This window comes from Macaca fascicularis, chromosome 14, assembly GCF_037993035.2.
Source record: "Macaca fascicularis isolate 582-1 chromosome 14, T2T-MFA8v1.1".
Lineage (NCBI taxonomy): Eukaryota > Metazoa > Chordata > Mammalia > Primates > Cercopithecidae > Macaca > Macaca fascicularis.
Genome location: NC_088388.1, coordinates 114,092,442 through 114,109,850, shown reverse-complemented (window position 1 = coordinate 114,109,850; position 17,409 = coordinate 114,092,442). Strand labels below are relative to the sequence as shown.

Sequence of the window (17,409 nt, the reverse complement as noted above, 5' to 3'; positions counted from 1 at the left end):
GCCACATTGGTTATTTTTAACATCAATTTAGGATAAAAATTCTAAATTAACTGATTTTGCATAACCCACTTTATTTGATGATTACTTTGTATTTCTTTTTCCCTTCTTGTAATGATTTAAATTCTCATCAGGAATGTCTGCTATTTTTCTCCTTTTTGATAGCAACGATGCAAAAATGCATTCTGTGTTTAAAAAACACATGTGTTTAATTTGTAGTCCCACCACGTAATCTGATGATCGATATCCAGAAAGACACTGCAGTGGAAGGCGAGGAGATTGAAGTCAACTGCACTGCTATGGCCAGCAAGCCAGCCACGACCATCAGGTGGTTCAAAGGGAACACGGAGCTAAAAGGTAAGCTGCAGATTGCCCCACACTGAAGTAGTTAGTTGATTCTAGCAGGGGTATGCCTTTGTGAAAATCAAGGACAAATACAAAACATGCCCATGAAACAAAAGTATTCATTTAGATATGGTTTATAATCAATTACTAAATACATCTGAGGCCACAGCATAAAAGCATTTTATTGTTCTAATCCATGTCCTCATTCTGCTGTTTGAGGGTTCATGGTGATAGCTGTCACTCTACTCAGATGCCCAGAAAGAACTAAAACTGTAAACTAGAACTGTTTAGGCTAGGAAAAATTTTCATGAGGGCTGTCTCCTGAGCTCAGGCTGTCTCTGTCTGTACCTTCAACTCTAATTGCTTTTGCCCTGTCTTTTGCAGAGACCTAGAGGGGATCAGAACCCCACATTTTTAGGGTATTCATTTAAAAAAATGTTAAACAGTCTTTCCTATGGTAAATTCCAGTCATTCTGACATCTATTGCACTATCAACTGTATTGACTATATGCTTTCCTACAAGAGTGGTTGCACCAAGTGGACTAACAACTTCATCTTAATTGTGAATTTACAGGGGCCACCTTTCTTGTGAAATTTATGATTCAATTGCCCAGTTCACCAGCCTGTTCTTGTGCAGTCTGTGATTTTGTGATGACGGTACAAGGCAGCTCCTTTAGCCCCATTCTGATCATCTTTACCTCTGTACTGGGCCATCCCGGGTTTGGGTCCTGGATCCACAAATGCCTGCCACCTCAGGTGTTGCATCAGATAAAGGAGACAGCCTATACCCTATTTGACCATTTTTTGCCAGTTATCTTAAATTCTGCATGTATTTCTGCATTCAGATTCCTTCCTTTTCAAAGTTACCCTGCAGGTAGTACTCTGCACAAAGGTCTTAGGAGCTGAATTCCTCTAATTGTTTGACAGAAATGCTAGTGGTATGCTTCAGTTTCCTCTAAAATAGGAATAATCATATTACATACTTCATGGAATTTTTATGAAGATGAAATGAGTGAATAGTTGTAAAGTATTTAGCTAATACTTGGGCCAAAGTAAGTGCTGTATATGTACTTGTTAAATAAATAAAGAGCGTGAGAAAGAAAAGAATCAGCCCTTTTAGAAAGAGGATATAGAAATCTATATCTGGAAGCAGATAAATCTATATATAACAGCTTAAATTTCAAGAAGCTTGTTCTGTTTTAATCTCCTATTTCCTAGGTATGGTTTTGGAAGGAAGGAGTTTCTCATTTCCTCTCTGCTTTTCTGTCTAAGTGAATTCAGCCATTAAATGTGTACCGATAAGTACAAAACATGAAAAGAAAGTTAATGGTGTGCCATGTTCCTGGGAGCGCTGAGTTCAGGAAGGGACTGCCTTGGCCTATTCATTCCATCCGGAAGCCTCCTCCCTCCTTTTCTGGGTGTTCTTGGACGTGTCTCCCATCTGGCCCCAAGCCCTGTGTCTTACTTTGCTCTAGCCCACTGCCACTGCATTTTTGTGGTCTTCCAAAAGTCTCAGAGTTTAAACATTTCAATTACAATTTCAATTATGTAAATCCATTTAGTTACTTTCTCTCTTAATTGTTGATGATGGGAGTAGGCAAAGGGGGTTGTTTGTAACTCTACTGCTTATTGAATTACTTAGGGGATTTGGATAATATCCTAGAATTTCTGAATGGCATGACCGCCTAGTCGATATTTCAAGTTCAGATGGTTGTAGGGGTGAAAAACATTTTTCTTTTTATCTTCCTGAATACCTTGAGCAGCCAGATGTCAAAATGGCTCAACTTTCAGCTGCCTATTTCCAGGAGGTTTTAAGATAGAAGAACCATACATAATATATTTCAGTAAAAATAGTGTATGCTATTCGGACTTGAAATATATCTTAAATACTATGCTACCAGGTTGAAAAGTCGGAAATTAAGGAAATAAACATTTTATCAGGTAACTATTCATAGATTAGTCTCATCCCAAGTAACTGCCATCATATTTGTTAAAATAGCAATGTCAGGGTTAGAGGACAGAGGGGAGGACATAAAAACAAACTGATGGAAATTCACCCAACTCTGGTGTCTTGGTACATTTTCTGTTCCCCAGGCAAATCGGAGGTGGAAGAGTGGTCAGACATGTACACTGTGACCAGTCAGCTGATGCTGAAAGTGCACAAGGAGGACGATGGGGTCCCAGTGATCTGCCAGGTGGAGCACCCTGCGGTCACTGGAAACCTGCAGACCCAGCGGTATCTAGAAGTACAGTGTGAGTACCTCAGTATCTTATTCTGAGGGCGTAGAGTTGCGATTCCATAGAAACTCTTCAGAAGCCATTTATTCAGTGCATTCATTTTATATAATATACATAGAATTCTTGTTTTTGGCAGACAAATAAAGGATTATTTTATTGAAATACTGTACTGCCGTATTACAAAGTGCCAATGAGGATTTGAAAATGCTACATTGAACCCAAAGGTAAAACTGAAATGATTTCAATCTGCTCTAACACATGACTTAATTAATTTATTTGCATATAGACTGTCATCATTTCTATGCCAACTGCAAAATGTAGGGCAATTTTCCCCCTCTTTTAATCCCATCATAAGTACTGAAGTTTTTATAGAAGGGATTTTATTCCCATTCTATGTCAGTATTTTGTTTTAAATGGCATGTCTTCCTCTATTTTAGCTTAAATTATAGCTGAAATATAAATTGAGTTGAAAAGTCTACTCTTCGGGATCATTGCCACAATCTCGATGGCTTTATCAATAAAAGCTAGATTGTAGTGAGTGAGGTTTTCTCCTTACCATGCCCTGTAGACTGAATATGGTCTCCTCATCTTCTCTTCTGGACCCTTCTACTGAAGAAGAAAAAGTCTTTTTCTGCACAAAGCCATTCTTATGCCAAGGTTGTGGCTGAGTAGCCAGCTTCTCACTCTGTATTTAGCTTCTGAAAAATCAAGGTGATCTTTGAGTATGCATAGTGAAATGTTACCAGAGTTTGGTTGGGATGGCAGTGATTGGATGTCAGATGAAGGAAAAGCTTTACCCTTTATGAATCATTGGATTAATTTCCTAGGGCTGCCATAACAAATTGCCACAAACTTGGTAGCTTAAAATAGCAGAAATTTCTTTCCTTACAGCTCTGGAGGCCCGAAGTCCAAAATCAAGGTTTTGGCGGGACCACACCCCCTCCCCTCAAAAGAATCTAGGGATGGATCATTCATTGACTTTTCTAGCTCTGGGAGCCCCAGGAGCTCCTTAACTTGTGGCTTCACCACTCCATTCTCTGCCTTCATTTTCACATGACCTTCTCCTCTCCTCTGTGGGTCTCTCCTCTGTATGTTTTTATGAGGACACTTGTCGTTGGATGTAGGGCTCACCCAGATAATCCAGAATGGCCTCATCTTGAGATCCTTAAGCTGATTTCATCTGTAAAGACCTTTTTTTCCAAATTCAGCTATAATCACAGATTCCAAGGGTTAGAATGTGGACTTATCTTTGGGGGCCACCATTCAACTCCATGCAAGCCCTATTATTTATCTAAATGATCTGAGCAAAATGGGAAGGCAGGAAAAGTTATAAAATGTTGCTTCTAAGAAGCCATCCCATTCCAACCTTTTCTTAATTCCGTGAACTTGGCTCAATTGAACATTACACAATGCAGGATTTCCTCATTAATTCATTTCATCTGCTTCATTATAAAGCTTCATTATGGGCATCATGCTTATAATTTTCATATCACCAAAACTATTGTGGTATAATGTCCCTCTAATGGGAAAACAGAAATGATCAGATACTATCTAAATTAGCAGATAGTAGATCTCTTGTGATTTTGTTAATATGTAATTCATTTAAGCAAAGTTAATATCCATTAACTCTCCTTGTAGGGGCCCATTAGCTTTAATAATACATTAGCTCCTTTGTATGTCCTGAGTAGATATTCACCCTGTTTCCACCCCTAAACTCTTTCAGTATTTTCCCAGAATATCTTTTAAATAGAATATAGTCCCACCCACCTACCAAATTACCCTCACTCCCAAATGCGAAATATTTCAAGCGTTACATCTCTTACTCCTTGGAAAACTTGATAATGATCCTTATAAGCCTTGGTTTCCATAATGTGTAGATTCTGGAGGTTTGTCCTTCTAAGAAAAGGAATAAGGCTCCACATCTGAATCCATTTGGCTTCAATCTAACAAAGTACTGATAGCCTTTAATTGCAGGAAAATGACTCTAATGCTGTCCAAAAATAAGGATGCACCAGCTGATCATTTTAAATTCTAATATGGCACCTTTTTGTGGGAGACTCTGTTTTTTTAATCCAAGAAAATCATACAAATATTTTAGCCTTTATTCCACTTTTTGGAATATACATAAGGGAAAAATATTTTTATATAAAGGAAAGCTAAGAATTACAAAGCATTATATTAACCTGAATGGAACTTTGCATCTGATTTGATAATCTTAAGTAAGGTTCTCTGTGCTCAAGAAAGTTCACTACGCTCTACTCCTAGAGCACTATTGAGAACTTTACAGAGTCAGCCAGGAATTCCTTTTGTAGCTTCTTTAAACACAATTGGAATTCTCTACATCATTTCCTACCAGCTTTACTCTCCTTGAACACTAGCGGCTATGCAGTAACAAAAAGCTTCATTCCTCAAATGCCTGAAGCACTCAGTCACTAGGCCCTGAAGGCTGATCAGTCATTGTCCAGTGCTGTTGATGGCTCAACTCCAGTGCCCCCCACAGCCGTCCTTTCTCTGCAGACAGGTAGCACCACATTTTGATGCCCATGAGGAAGAAGAGACACTTGAATACGTGAGATTCCTAGAATGATTTATTCAGTAGCCAGTCTGCACGGAGGTTGAATTATTTTGGATGCCTGTGAGGAGTAACATTGCACCTGTATTTTAATGTTGACTCATGCCCTTGAAGTCAGCAGTTCTTAACCTTTTGGGGATCATTGGCCCCTTTAAAAACCCTTTGATAGCTATCGACCTGGAAAAGATGAATACAATCACATAGTCACCATATTCTACTTACAATGTAAGGAGTCCATTCACCCCTCAGGGTTTTCCTAAATTCAGTTATTTGAGGACCACTTGCACAAATTTGCCATGTTCATGTGTCATCTGTATTTTTACCTGATTTAGAATTTTTCTTTAAGTCACTTTATTGCTTTAACCTAACCAGGGCCTATGTAAAAATATGTATTAAATTATACATTTCATTTGTTATGTATAGTGTCTAATAAGCTTTAAAATAAATGTACAACTAATTTTTTTCAATGTCCTTTCCTTTGCCACCTAAAAAGATTTCTTATGTTCTCAGTGACAAACAATAGGTTATCACTGAAAGGAGCTGGGCACATTCCTCAGCCCCGGGCTCAAAACTCCCTGAGCCTAGCACAAACACATCCCATCCTCCCATCCCACCACCATATATCTCTCAAACTCCCTGAGCTCAGTACAAACACCACCTGGAAAGTCTCCGATAAGGAGACAGCCGTACAAGGTTACTGAAAGCGCAGGAATTTCTTTGTTCCCCTACAACTTTCGGGCTATAAAAAGCAAACGCTCGCATTGTTCGGGGCCCTCTTGTATACTGTGTAAAGGAGGGACCAAGTTCGAACTTGTAGTAAAGATCCTTGCCGCTTGGCTTTGACTCTGGACTCTGGTGGTCTTCTTTGGGGAACAAACAGTCTGGGCATAACATCTGGGGGCCCGTCCGGGATTCCCCAAGCCCACCAGACCCCTGGTCAACGGATCTGCTAGGATCGATCTACTGATAGGTGAGCTGGCTCGTCTCCGTTTGTCTGTCTGTGTCTGTGTGTCTGTTCTGAATCTGAATCTCTGACTCGCGAGGTCTGAAACTGAGGCTGGCACAGTCCTGGCGGACGCGCTATAGGACAGCCAGTGGAGACCGGTGGGAGACGTCCCCTGGCTCTCTTCTGATTTAAATTGCGATCTGAGTTGCCGGAGCGGGTTCGCGATCCGGGCAACAGTCTGAATAGCCCCGGTCCCCGGGTGCGCGCCTGCCGTCTGAATTGCCCCGGTCCCCGGGTGCGCGCCTGCCGTCTGAATTGCCCCGGTCCCCGGGTGCGCGCCTGCCGTCTGAATTGCCCCGGTCCCCGGGTGCGCGCCTGCCGTCTGAATTGCCCCGGTCCCCGGGTGCGCGCCTGCCGTCTGAATTGCCCCGGTCCCCGGGTGCGCGCCTGCCGTCTGAATTGCCCCGGTCCCCGGGTGCGCGCCTGCCGTCTGAATTGCCCCGGTCCCCGGGTGCGCGCCTGCTGTCTGAATTGCCCCGGTCCCCGGGCTCCCGGCTTCCGGCGCGCGCTCGCGGCCCCGGTCCCCGGGCTCCCGGCTTCCGGCGCGCGCTCGCGGCCCCGGTCCCCGGGCTCCCGGCTTCCGGCGCGCGCTCGCGGCCCCGGTCCCCGGGCTCCCGGCTTCCGGTGCCACACTTCCGGCCCCGGTCCCGGGGCTCCCCAGCTTCCGGTGCCACACTTCCGGCCCCGGTCCCCGGGCTCCCCAGCTTCCGGTGCCACACTTCCGGCCCCGGTCCCCGGGCTCCCGGCTTCCGGTGCCACACTTCCGGCCCCGGTCCCCCGGCTCCCGGCTTCCGGCGCCGCACTCCCGGCTAGCTATCAGTAATAAGTCAGATCAGATTTCCTCTATTGGGATTCTAACCCACATTCCTTTACAGGAAAGGACTACAAATCATTACAGGATGGGCAATACCCAGAGTACTCCTCTATCTCTCCTTACAAATAATTTCAAAGAAGTTAGAGCAAGGGGCCATGATCTTGGTATGGAAATCAGGAAAGGAAAGCTAATTACTCTGTGTCGCTCCGAGTGGCCTGCCTTTGATGTGGGGTGGCCACCCGAAGGGACCTTCCGACTTGCTGTCATCACTAGGGTAAAATCCAAGATTTTCCTACCTGGACATGCGGGCCACTTAGACCAAATCCCATACATCCTCATATGGCAGGACCTTGTTGAAAACCCGCCTCCTTGGCTGTCCCCTTTCCAATTAGCCTCTGAACCCTCTAAGGCACTGGTTGCTCGACCACTAAAAACCAAGCAACCAACTGCCCCCTCCCATCCTGTTCTACCTGATAGCGGGGACCCACTGTTCACAGAACCCCCTCCGTACCCCTCCGGGCCCCAGGTTCCGGCCCCTCGGGCTGAGTCGCGGGAGAGAGCAGGCGGAGAGGAGGCGGCCGCCACTCACGGGCCTGCTGAAAGAGAAAGTAACTTTGAGGGGCCGGCGGGGCGGACGCGAGGGCGCACTTTGCGGACTAGCCCCCCCCAGCCGCCTGACTCCACGGTGGCTTTACCCCTCCGGGAAATAGGACCCCCAGATGACACAGGAATCCCCAGGCTCCAGTACTGGCCATTCTCCACCAGTGATCTGTATAACTGGAAGACTCAGAGTGCTCAGTTTTCAGACAACCCCAAAGATTTACTGTCTTTACTGGATAGTGTCATGTTCACCCACCAGCCCACTTGGGACGATTGTCAGCAGCTCCTCCGAATCTTGTTTACCACGGAAGAGCGAGAGAGAATACAGGTAGAAGCTAGAAAGCTGGTCCCGGGGGACGACGGTCAACCGACTGCCAACCCCGACCTCATAAACGCGACCTTTCCTCTGACCAGGCCGGCATGGGACTACAATACGGCAGAAGGTAGGGGACGGCTACGCCTTTATCGCCAGACTCTAATGGCAGGTCTCCGGGCAGCTGCTCGCAAGCCCACTAATTTGGCTAAAGTATATTCTATTCTGCAAGAAAAGACAGAGAGCCCAGCCACCTACTTAGAAAGATTAATGGAAGCTTTTAGACAGTACACCCCCATAGATCCAGAGGCTCCAGGAAGTCAGGCAGCTATTGTAATGTCATTCGTAAATCAGGCAGCCCCAGATATTAAAAGAAAACTCCAGAAATTAGAAGACTTGGAAGGAAAGCGGATTCAGGACCTCCTTCAGATAGCCCAGCGGGTTTACAATAACAGAGATACTCCAGAAGAAAGGCAATTTAAGGCCACTGAAAAAATGACCAAGGTCCTGGCAGCAGTAGTACAGAAAGAGCATCTACAGCCAGAGTACACCCAACCCAGGCGGCCCCCCAGGCATGATAATCTGAAAAAAGACCAATGTGCCTACTGCAAGGAGGCTGGCCACTGGGTAAGAGACTGCCCCAAAAAGAAACAACGAGGACAGGGACCCCCTAGGTCTACACCCGTACTAGTCACTCAAAATGAAGACTAGGGAAGACGGGGTTCGGATCCCCTCCCCGAACCTAGGGTAACTTTGCAAGTGGAGGGGTCCCCAGTCCAGTTCTTGGTCGATACGGGAGCACAGCACTCAGTCTTAGTTAAAACTAATGGAAAATTATCCTCCAAGTCCTCGTGGGTACAAGGGGCCACAGGAGTTAAGAAATACCCATGGACAACACAAAGAACAGTAAACCTCGGAGCCAAGAATGTAACCCATTCTTTCCTGGTTATCCCTGAGAGCCCCTGTCCCCTATTAGGGAGAGACCTGCTAACTAAAATGGGAGCACAGATCCATTTCCTCCCTGAGGGGCCCATCGTGACCAACTCCCACAATCAACCCGTGTCCGTCCTAACTATAACGCTAGAAGATGAGTACCGGCTCCACCAGGAGCAACCGGCCCCTGACCAGGACATAGCAACCTGGCTCCAGCAATATCCAGAAGCTTGGGCGGAAACGGGGGGCTTAGGACTAGCAAAACACCGTCCTGCTTTATTTGTTGAACTTAAACCTGGGGCAGACCCCGTGCGGGTACGCCAATACCCGATGCCCCTAGAGGCCAAGAAAGGAATTGCCCCGCATATCCGCCGGCTCCTTGACCAAGGAATCCTCTGCTCATGTCACTCACCCTGGAATACTCCATTGTTGCCGGTACGAAAACCTAATAGTGGAGAATACAGACCTGTACAAGACTTAAGAGAAATCAATAAGAGAGTTGTGGACATACACCCAACTGTGCCTAACCCATATACCCTCCTAAGCACCCTAAACCCTAAACATCAATGGTACACTGTTTTAGATTTAAAAGATGCTTTCTTCAGTTTGCCTTTAGCCCCTCAGAGCCAAAAGCTCTTCGCCTTCGAGTGGAATGACCCTGATAGAGGCATAAGTGGCCAACTGACATGGACCAGACTGCCGCAAGGATTCAAAAACTCTCCTACCCTGTTCGATGAGGCCCTCCATGAAGACCTGGGTGAGTACCGACGCAAACACCCTGAAATAACCTTACTACAGTATGTTGATGACCTCCTGATTGCTGCTGAGACCCAAGAAGCTTGCATCCAAGGGACCAAAGGTCTCTTACAAGCTCTGGGAAATCTAGGATACCGAGCCTCAGCAAAGAAAGCTCAAATCTGTAAATCAGAGGTAACATACCTAGGATACCTGCTTAAAGAAGGGCAGCGCTGGTTAACAGACGCCCGAAAACAAACTGTTCTGCAGATCCCCAGGCCGCAATCCACCCGACAAGTGAGGGAATTCCTGGGGTCAGCGGGGTTTTGCAGACTATGGATACTTGGGTTCGCAGAACTGGCTAAACCCCTATATCAGGCAACACGGGGGCAGCAGCCATTTAAGTGGACAGACGAAGCCGAGTCGGCTTTCCAACAGATTAAAACTGCCCTACTCTCCGCGCCTGCACTGGGACTACCTGATGTTACCAAGCCCTTCCACTTATACATAGATGAAAATAAAGGTATCGCTAAGGCAGTAATAACTCAAAACTTAGGCCCCTGGCGGAGGCCAGTTGCCTACCTGTCAAAGAAGTTAGACCCAGTGGCTGCCGGGTGGCCCCCTTGTCTCCGAATGATTGCAGCCACGGCTCTGATGGTGCAGGATGCTAATAAGCTTGTCATGGGGCAAGAATTGCGGGTCGTTACCCCACATGCCATCGAAGGTGTACTCAAACAGCCACCCAATCGATGGATGAGTAACGCCCGACTCACCCACTACCAAGGATTACTACTAAATCCTCTTAGGATAACTTTCCTGCCCCCAACGACCTTAAACCCTGCCTCGCTGCTGCCCAACCCGGACCTGGACGCCCCACTCCATGACTGCACCGAGATACTAGCTCAGGTGCACGGAGTTCGAGAAGACCTGCAGGATCGCCCACTTCCTGACGCCGACCTCGTCTGGTTCACTGATGGGAGCAGCTTCATGCATCAGGGCCAGAGGTACGCTGGAGCGGCAGTGACTTCAGAGACTAAGGTAATCTGGGCGGAACCCCTGCCCCCGGGGACATCGGCCCAGAAGGCCGAATTAATAGCGCTCACCCAAGCTCTTACCTTAGGGGCGGGGAAAAAGCTGACGGTATATACAGACAGCCGATATGCTTTTGCAACAGCGCATATTCATGGGGCCATTTACAGGGAGCGGGGGTTACTAACGGCTGAAGGAAAAGAAATAAAAAACAAGCAAGAAATCCTAGCCCTGCTAACAGCCCTATGGAGGCCAGAAAAGTTAGCCATTGTGCATTGCCCAGGGCATCAGAAACTAACTACTCCAACTGCTCAAGGCAACTTTCTAGCGGACCAAACTGCAAGAAAGGTGGCGAAGGCTCCCAGCCAACTCCTTGCACTCCAGCTCCCTGACCCGGGCCCCCGGGACTTGCCATATTTCCCTGATTATTCAGAACAAGATCTCCAGTGGATTGACAAGCTTCCCCTGAAACAGATCCAGAATGGGTGGTGGACTGATACTAATGACCAAACCATCCTACCAGAAAAATTAGGACAACAAGTGTTAGAACACATCCACCGAACCACCCACCTGGGTGCTCGGCGGATGATAGACCTGATCAGACGCTCTAAGCTCAAATTCAGACATACAGCCGAGATGGCCAGCAACATCATGACAAGTTGCAAAGTCTGCCAGCTTAACAACGCCTACCCCCAATCCCAGGCTGCAACGGGAACAAGGCTCAGGGGAACCAGGCCCGGTATCTACTGGGAAGTAGATTTTACTGAGATAAAGCCAGGAAAATACGGGTATCGGTACTTACTTGTCTTTGTAGACACTTTTTCAGGGTGGACTGAAGCATTCCCCACCAAGAAAGAGACTGCTCAGGTTGTAGCAAAGAAAATCCTGGAAGATATCCTCCCCAGGTATGGCTTCCCCGTCCAGATAGGGTCAGATAATGGGCCGGCCTTCGTCGCTAAGGTAAGTCAGGATTTGGCTTCCATCCTTGGGGCAAATTGGAAACTACACTGCGCTTACAGGCCCCAGAGTTCAGGACAGGTAGAGAGAATGAATCGGACCTTAAAAGAGACCTTAACTAAATTGACTATGGAGACTGGCGCTAATTGGGTGGTCCTTCTCCCCTACGCTCTGTTCCGGGCCCGTAACACCCCTTACAGACTAGGCCTTACTCCTTATGAAATTATGTATGGCAGACCCCCACCCTTAGTTCCCGGCCTAAAAGATGATCTGCTCAAGTCCGAAACAGAAAATGTCTCTGAACTCTTGTTTTCCCTACAAGCCTTGCAGAAAATTCATCAAGAAATCTGGCCCAAGCTGAAAGAACTATATGAGACCGGTCCCCCGCCGACACCCCATCCGTACCAGCCGGGAGACTGGGTCCTGGTCAAGCGACACCGACAAGAGACCCTAGAACCCAGGTGGAAAGGACCACTCCAGGTACTCCTAACCACACCCACCGCCCTGAAGATAGAAGGCATCGCATCGTGGATCCACTACACCCACGTCAAGCCAGTGGACCCAACCTCTGATCTTCTGGGACCAATCACGGCGGCGGCTGAAGCACCGGACACGTGGACTGTGGACAGAGCTAAGAACAACCCCTTAAAACTCACCCTGCGCCGACAACATAGCTCACTGCAAACATGCAGTTAGATAGTCTAACCCTAATGTTAGTCGCCCTAGTGGCCGCTGGAGAAATCACAAAACCAGCTCATAATCCCTTTGTCTGGAGATTCTGGCTTTATGAAAACCGAACCCACCCTGGGCAACCTCATAAGCCCGGAAAATTATTGGCCAGTGCTGATTGCCCTTCCTCAGGGTGCAACAGCCCAATTCTACTAAATTTTACCGGTTTTCAAATAGCCAAACCTATGACACCAATAATATGCTTTGAGTTTGATCAGACTAAATACAATTGTAAACACTATTGGTGGCACCAAAATGCTGGCTGTCCTTATAACTATTGTAACATCCACAGGCCCCGTTATTGGGGAGAGAGAAAACAGTTAGACCCTAAATGGCCCTTCTATCGTAGACGAGATAAAGACTTTCCATATACATGGATAGTTAGAGACCCCTGGAACTCCCGCTGGACCACACCTCAACATGGGGCTGTATACTACTCCCCCTCCTCCACATGGCCTAGCAGTCACCTCTATCTGTGGCGAGGCCTAGTGCAAGTACTGCCCCTGGTCCACGGGAATATCCAACGACAGGAAAACAGACTAACACAAGACTTACGTCCTTTCTCCTGGTTAAAGTTATTACAAGAAGGACTAGAACTTGCTAACCTTACAGGACTTCATAGCCTGTCTGGCTGCTTCCTGTGCGCCACTCTAGGGCGTCCACCGCTAACAGCTGTCCCTCTGCCATGGGGACCCTCTACCTTTGCCCAAGCTAACAACCTCCGAAACCACTCGTATGCTCCTATCCTGAACGTGCCCCTATACCTAAACCCCAGTCAGGAGAAGTTTCCCTACTGTTTCTCAGGAACCAATTCCAGCCTCTGCAGCATCACTGCAACGCCCCCTAATATTACCTTAAGAGCTCCATCAGGCATATTCTTCTGGTGTAATGGAACCTTATCTAAGAACCTACCTAGTCCTTCTGTTAATAACCTACTATGTCTCCCTGTCACATTAGTTCCCCGGTTGACTCTACTAACTGCTGGCGAGTTCTTAGGGTATACCGGTAACTGGACTAGTGCTATTATTCACCCAGACCCTAGACCAAGACCTGCACGAGCCATATTTCTCCCCCTCATTGCAGGAATCTCCCTCACCGCATCCTTCATTGCGGCCGGACTGGCGGGGGGAGCCCTAGGTCACACCCTCATAGAAAGTAACAGGTTATACCAACAATTTGCCGTTGCTATGGAAGAGTCGGCTGAGTCCCTTGCCTCCCTTCAGCGGCAGCTCACGTCCCTAGCTCAGGTAACCTTGCAAAACCGGAGGGCCCTAGACCTACTCACTGCAGAAAAAGGTGGTACATGTATATTTCTAAAAGAAGACTGTTGTTTCTACATAAATGAATCAGGACTTGTAGAGGACCGGGTCCAACAGTTACGCAAGTTAAGCACTGAAGTAAAAACACGGCAGTTTGCTTCAGCTGCAGACCAATGGTGGAATTCCTCTATGTTTTCTCTGTTAGCCCCCTTCCTTGGACCCCTGCTAAGTCTACTATTTCTGCTTACCGTAGGACCTTGTGCTGTTAACAGAATTTTACAATTTATTAGGGAGAGATTTGACACCATACAACTCATGGTCCTCAGAGCCCAATACCAACCTGTAAACGCTGAAACAGAATCAGACTTATGAGACCCAAGATTGGCTCTGAAGATACCTGAAAAGAAGGGGGGAATGAAAGGAGCTGGGCACATTCCTCAGCCCCGGGCTCAAAACTCCCTGAGCCTAGCACAAACACATCCCATCCTCCCATCCCACCACCATATATCTCTCAAACTCCCTGAGCTCAGTACAAACACCACCTGGAAAGTCTCCGATAAGGAGACAGCCGTACAAGGTTACTGAAAGCGCAGGAATTTCTTTGTTCCCCTACAACTTTCGGGCTATAAAAAGCAAACGCTCGCATTGTTCGGGGCCCTCTTGTATACTGTGTAAAGGAGGGACCAAGTTCGAACTTGTAGTAAAGATCCTTGCCGCTTGGCTTTGACTCTGGACTCTGGTGGTCTTCTTTGGGGAACAAACAGTCTGGGCATAACAATCACTAGGAAATATTGATCCCATTCATGGACCTCAGAGTCTACTCCGAGTAAATAAGGCTACCTTGGGGGCAAATCTGATCTGATATCGTTGGTATTAAATATGCTCACTTGTTTAAGCCTGGCTGATTTTGCTCCATGAAGGTTTATGGAAACCTCTCTTTATCCCCACCTAAGAGGAATGGATGTTTACCAGGACACGAATAGGGTTAAATGACAGATCATGGATTTGAATTCTACATGAAGTAATTTTTTAAAAATACTGCTAAAAAGGAAATGAAATAATGAAAACCTGCATTATATGTCATTAAATATCTTACTTTAAATATGACAGGGAAAAAGAGAGGAGGGATAAAAAGAGGGGAAGTGTTGCACTTCTCTCCTTCAAATGGAGTGCTACCATAGTGCGTAGAAGACAAGGCTGGAGCTACAACTTGGAATTGCTTTTGTCTTGTGGATTTAAGTCCTAATTAATTGAACCAGGATTTTGCAGTGTTTGTTTGTTAGGACCCTTATTTGTGATACCAGGAGAAACTGTTGTGCCCAATTATGTGAAAAATCAGCCAGATGTGTATGCTGTCATACTTTTAATAATCCTTAAGTTTTCGGTGAGTACAGATATTAATTGTGTAGTATGCATTGAAGTGATTAACATCAATGTAATTTATCATCTGGAGATTTCTGAACATAAATAAATGAGTTGTTTTGTTCAGCAAGGTGTTGACCCCTTCAGAATCAGTGAATTAAAGTCCCCCCCTTTTTTATTATAAATATGAAAGGCACCACAATCAGCCAAGTGTTCAGTTATTTGATTTTCTGGGGCATTAGCCGCTCTTGTTTGTGACATTTCCCTGTTGGGTGCTCGTTTGCAAGCTCATTAATAAGGTTTTCTCATAGGAATGTTGCTGGGAATGAAGAACATACAGTAGGGCTCTTAGTTTTCTAGCTTTCATTCTGAGACTCAGCAAGGGTACCGCAGCAGCACACAGTTAAATGTTTAAAACAGAAAATAATTATGCTCCCGAGCTGGAAGAGCTCAAAGCTCTCTTCCCTTAGATGTTATGCAGAGAACAGTTTTGCTTTTTAATGTTCTGAGCTGTATGACCCTAAAATCTTTCTGTGCATTTTTTTCTTGCGAATGTCTGTACAGGTGGTGTTGCCCAAATTTACAACATGGTTGATTATAGCAGAGCGTGATACAATTGTAGCACGGTTAGTAGAGCTTCAGATCTGAGGGAATGTACTCTTGTCAAATAAAAACCTGTTTAAACGGGAACAGTTCACTGTCTGAGCGTTAAGAGAAAACTGTCTAAATAGCATCAAGGTGGCAACACATAGCGACATAAGCTGGGAATTCAAAGAAAAGCTGTGACCCTCAGTATGGAATTCAGATTGCTTTGCACAAGGGAGGAAAGCCTTCCTCTGGACTGGGGTGAATATGAAGCTCTTGAATTACTGCTGTGTGGCTTTTGCTTTCACCCATCATAGCCTTGCTCTTTAAAATGTTTGGCAAAAATCCTCATTTTGTGAAGGTTTTGTGTTTGTGCATATTTGAAAAAAAGAAAAAAAAATTCAGAGGTGAGTTTTGAAAGGAAAAGTGAAAACAAAGACTCTAGAAATGGGTGTTTGAATGCCATGCCTGCTCTGATTATCATCTGACAGTTAATCGTATACGTGGGCATCATTTTCAAAATGAGTTTTATTGACTGAGTGTAGCTAGGTATTTTATAAATCCATAGCCCTGTTCATCCAAGGTCCAGAGAAGGGTAGATTTTTTTTTTCTTTCATTCCCTCAACTGGAGGAAAATTGGGCATTGAGGAGATGATCAAAACTTGTTCTTTATCTGTGCCAAAATAAATGTTTCTCTGGGTATCGATAGTGCCCTGCAGTGAAGGAGAGAGGAAAACCTGGAAATCAGAAAATCTTTCCTATTTGGAGTGAAGGATAACACATAGTTTCCAAGAGCAGCTTCGATATCAAATCCTCTCCCTCATCAATTCTGTTTCCAGGTTGTATTCTTCAAAGCATAATAGCTGCTGTTTTCAGATTTGGCCTGTTTCTCTCTGATCTCCAGTCTCTCTCTCTCTCTCTCTCTCTCTCTCTCTCTCTCTCTCAATCTCTCTCTCTCTCTCTCTCTCTCTCTCTCTCTCTCAATCTCTCTCTCTCTCTCTCTCTCTCTCAATCTCTCTCTCTCTCTCTCTGTCTGCCTGTCTGTCTCTCTTTTTAACAGAATACGCTCTTTCTCCCACTCTCCCTTTTATTTATTTATTTTTTAAAGCAATGAATTGAGTTTCAGGGAAGTTATTTTAGTATTTATGATTCCTGGCCGGGCGCGGTGGCTCAAGCCTGTAATCCCAGCACTTTGGGAGGCTGAGACGGGCAGATCACGAGGTCAGGAGATCGAGGCCATCCTGGCCGACACGGTGAAACCCCGTCTCTACTAAAAATACAGAAAACTAGCCGGGCGAGGTGGCGGGCGCCTGTAGTCCCAGCTACTCGGGAGGCTGAGGCAGGAGAATGGCGTGAACCCGGGAGGCGGAGCTTGCAGTGAGCTGAGATCCGGCCACTGCACTCCAGCCTGGGCGGCAGAGCGAGACTCCGTCTCAAAAAAAAAAAAAAAAAAAAAATGATTCCTTATGAGAAATAATCAAGGAATGAAGAACCCCAATTGAAGCTAATTTTTTAACCTGTTATTTCTTTGTGTTAACACAGAGTAGTGTTGGTTCCAAATTCTTGATATTATAAGGACTATAGATTGATAGTGATACAATCTGCAGTACCAAAAGTGTCAAGAGGCTAAGTAACCAGTATTCAAAATACAAAGAGTGAGTGTTGGGCAAATTGTCCTGAGCAAGACTGGAAAGACCCTTAAGTGAAAAGCCTTTGCCTTGAAACCTGCCTTCTGAATGCATACCCTGCAGAAAGAGGCCTGTTTTACTAAGGACCGCCTCCTCTCATCTCACTGACCTTAATGTGTTTGTAACAGATGTGTCTGCGTTGCTGTGGACATCGAATACTTACACAGTGAAACCAGTCTTCTAATGTACATACTTCACTTAATGGTTTTTAACTCAAGGTCAAATTTTGATTCTGTGGAAGGTTAAA

At 45.9% G+C, this 17,409-nt stretch overlaps 2 protein-coding genes across 19 annotated transcripts in view; both read left to right on the top strand.

The window, feature by feature from the left end:
• CADM1 (cell adhesion molecule 1) overlaps positions 1-17,409 on the top strand; it is a 349,474-nt gene that overhangs the window by 274,779 nt on the left and 57,286 nt on the right. For all 18 annotated transcript variants that reach the window (XM_045370115.3, XM_074015260.1, XM_074015258.1 and 15 more), the window contains exons 4-5: positions 217-354; positions 2,437-2,595. In XM_045370115.3, coding sequence (XP_045226050.1) covers positions 217-354; positions 2,437-2,595 — 297 coding nt within the window. The remainder of the gene's footprint in view (positions 1-216; positions 355-2,436; positions 2,596-17,409) is intronic.
• Positions 6,644-14,254, top strand: LOC135967186 (uncharacterized). Its single transcript, XM_065529301.2, has 2 exons — positions 6,644-8,015; positions 11,862-14,254. The coding sequence occupies exons 1-2, from the start codon at positions 7,058-7,060 to the stop codon at positions 12,233-12,235; spliced, it is 1,332 nt and encodes a 443-aa protein (XP_065385373.2). The 5' UTR covers positions 6,644-7,057; the 3' UTR covers positions 12,236-14,254.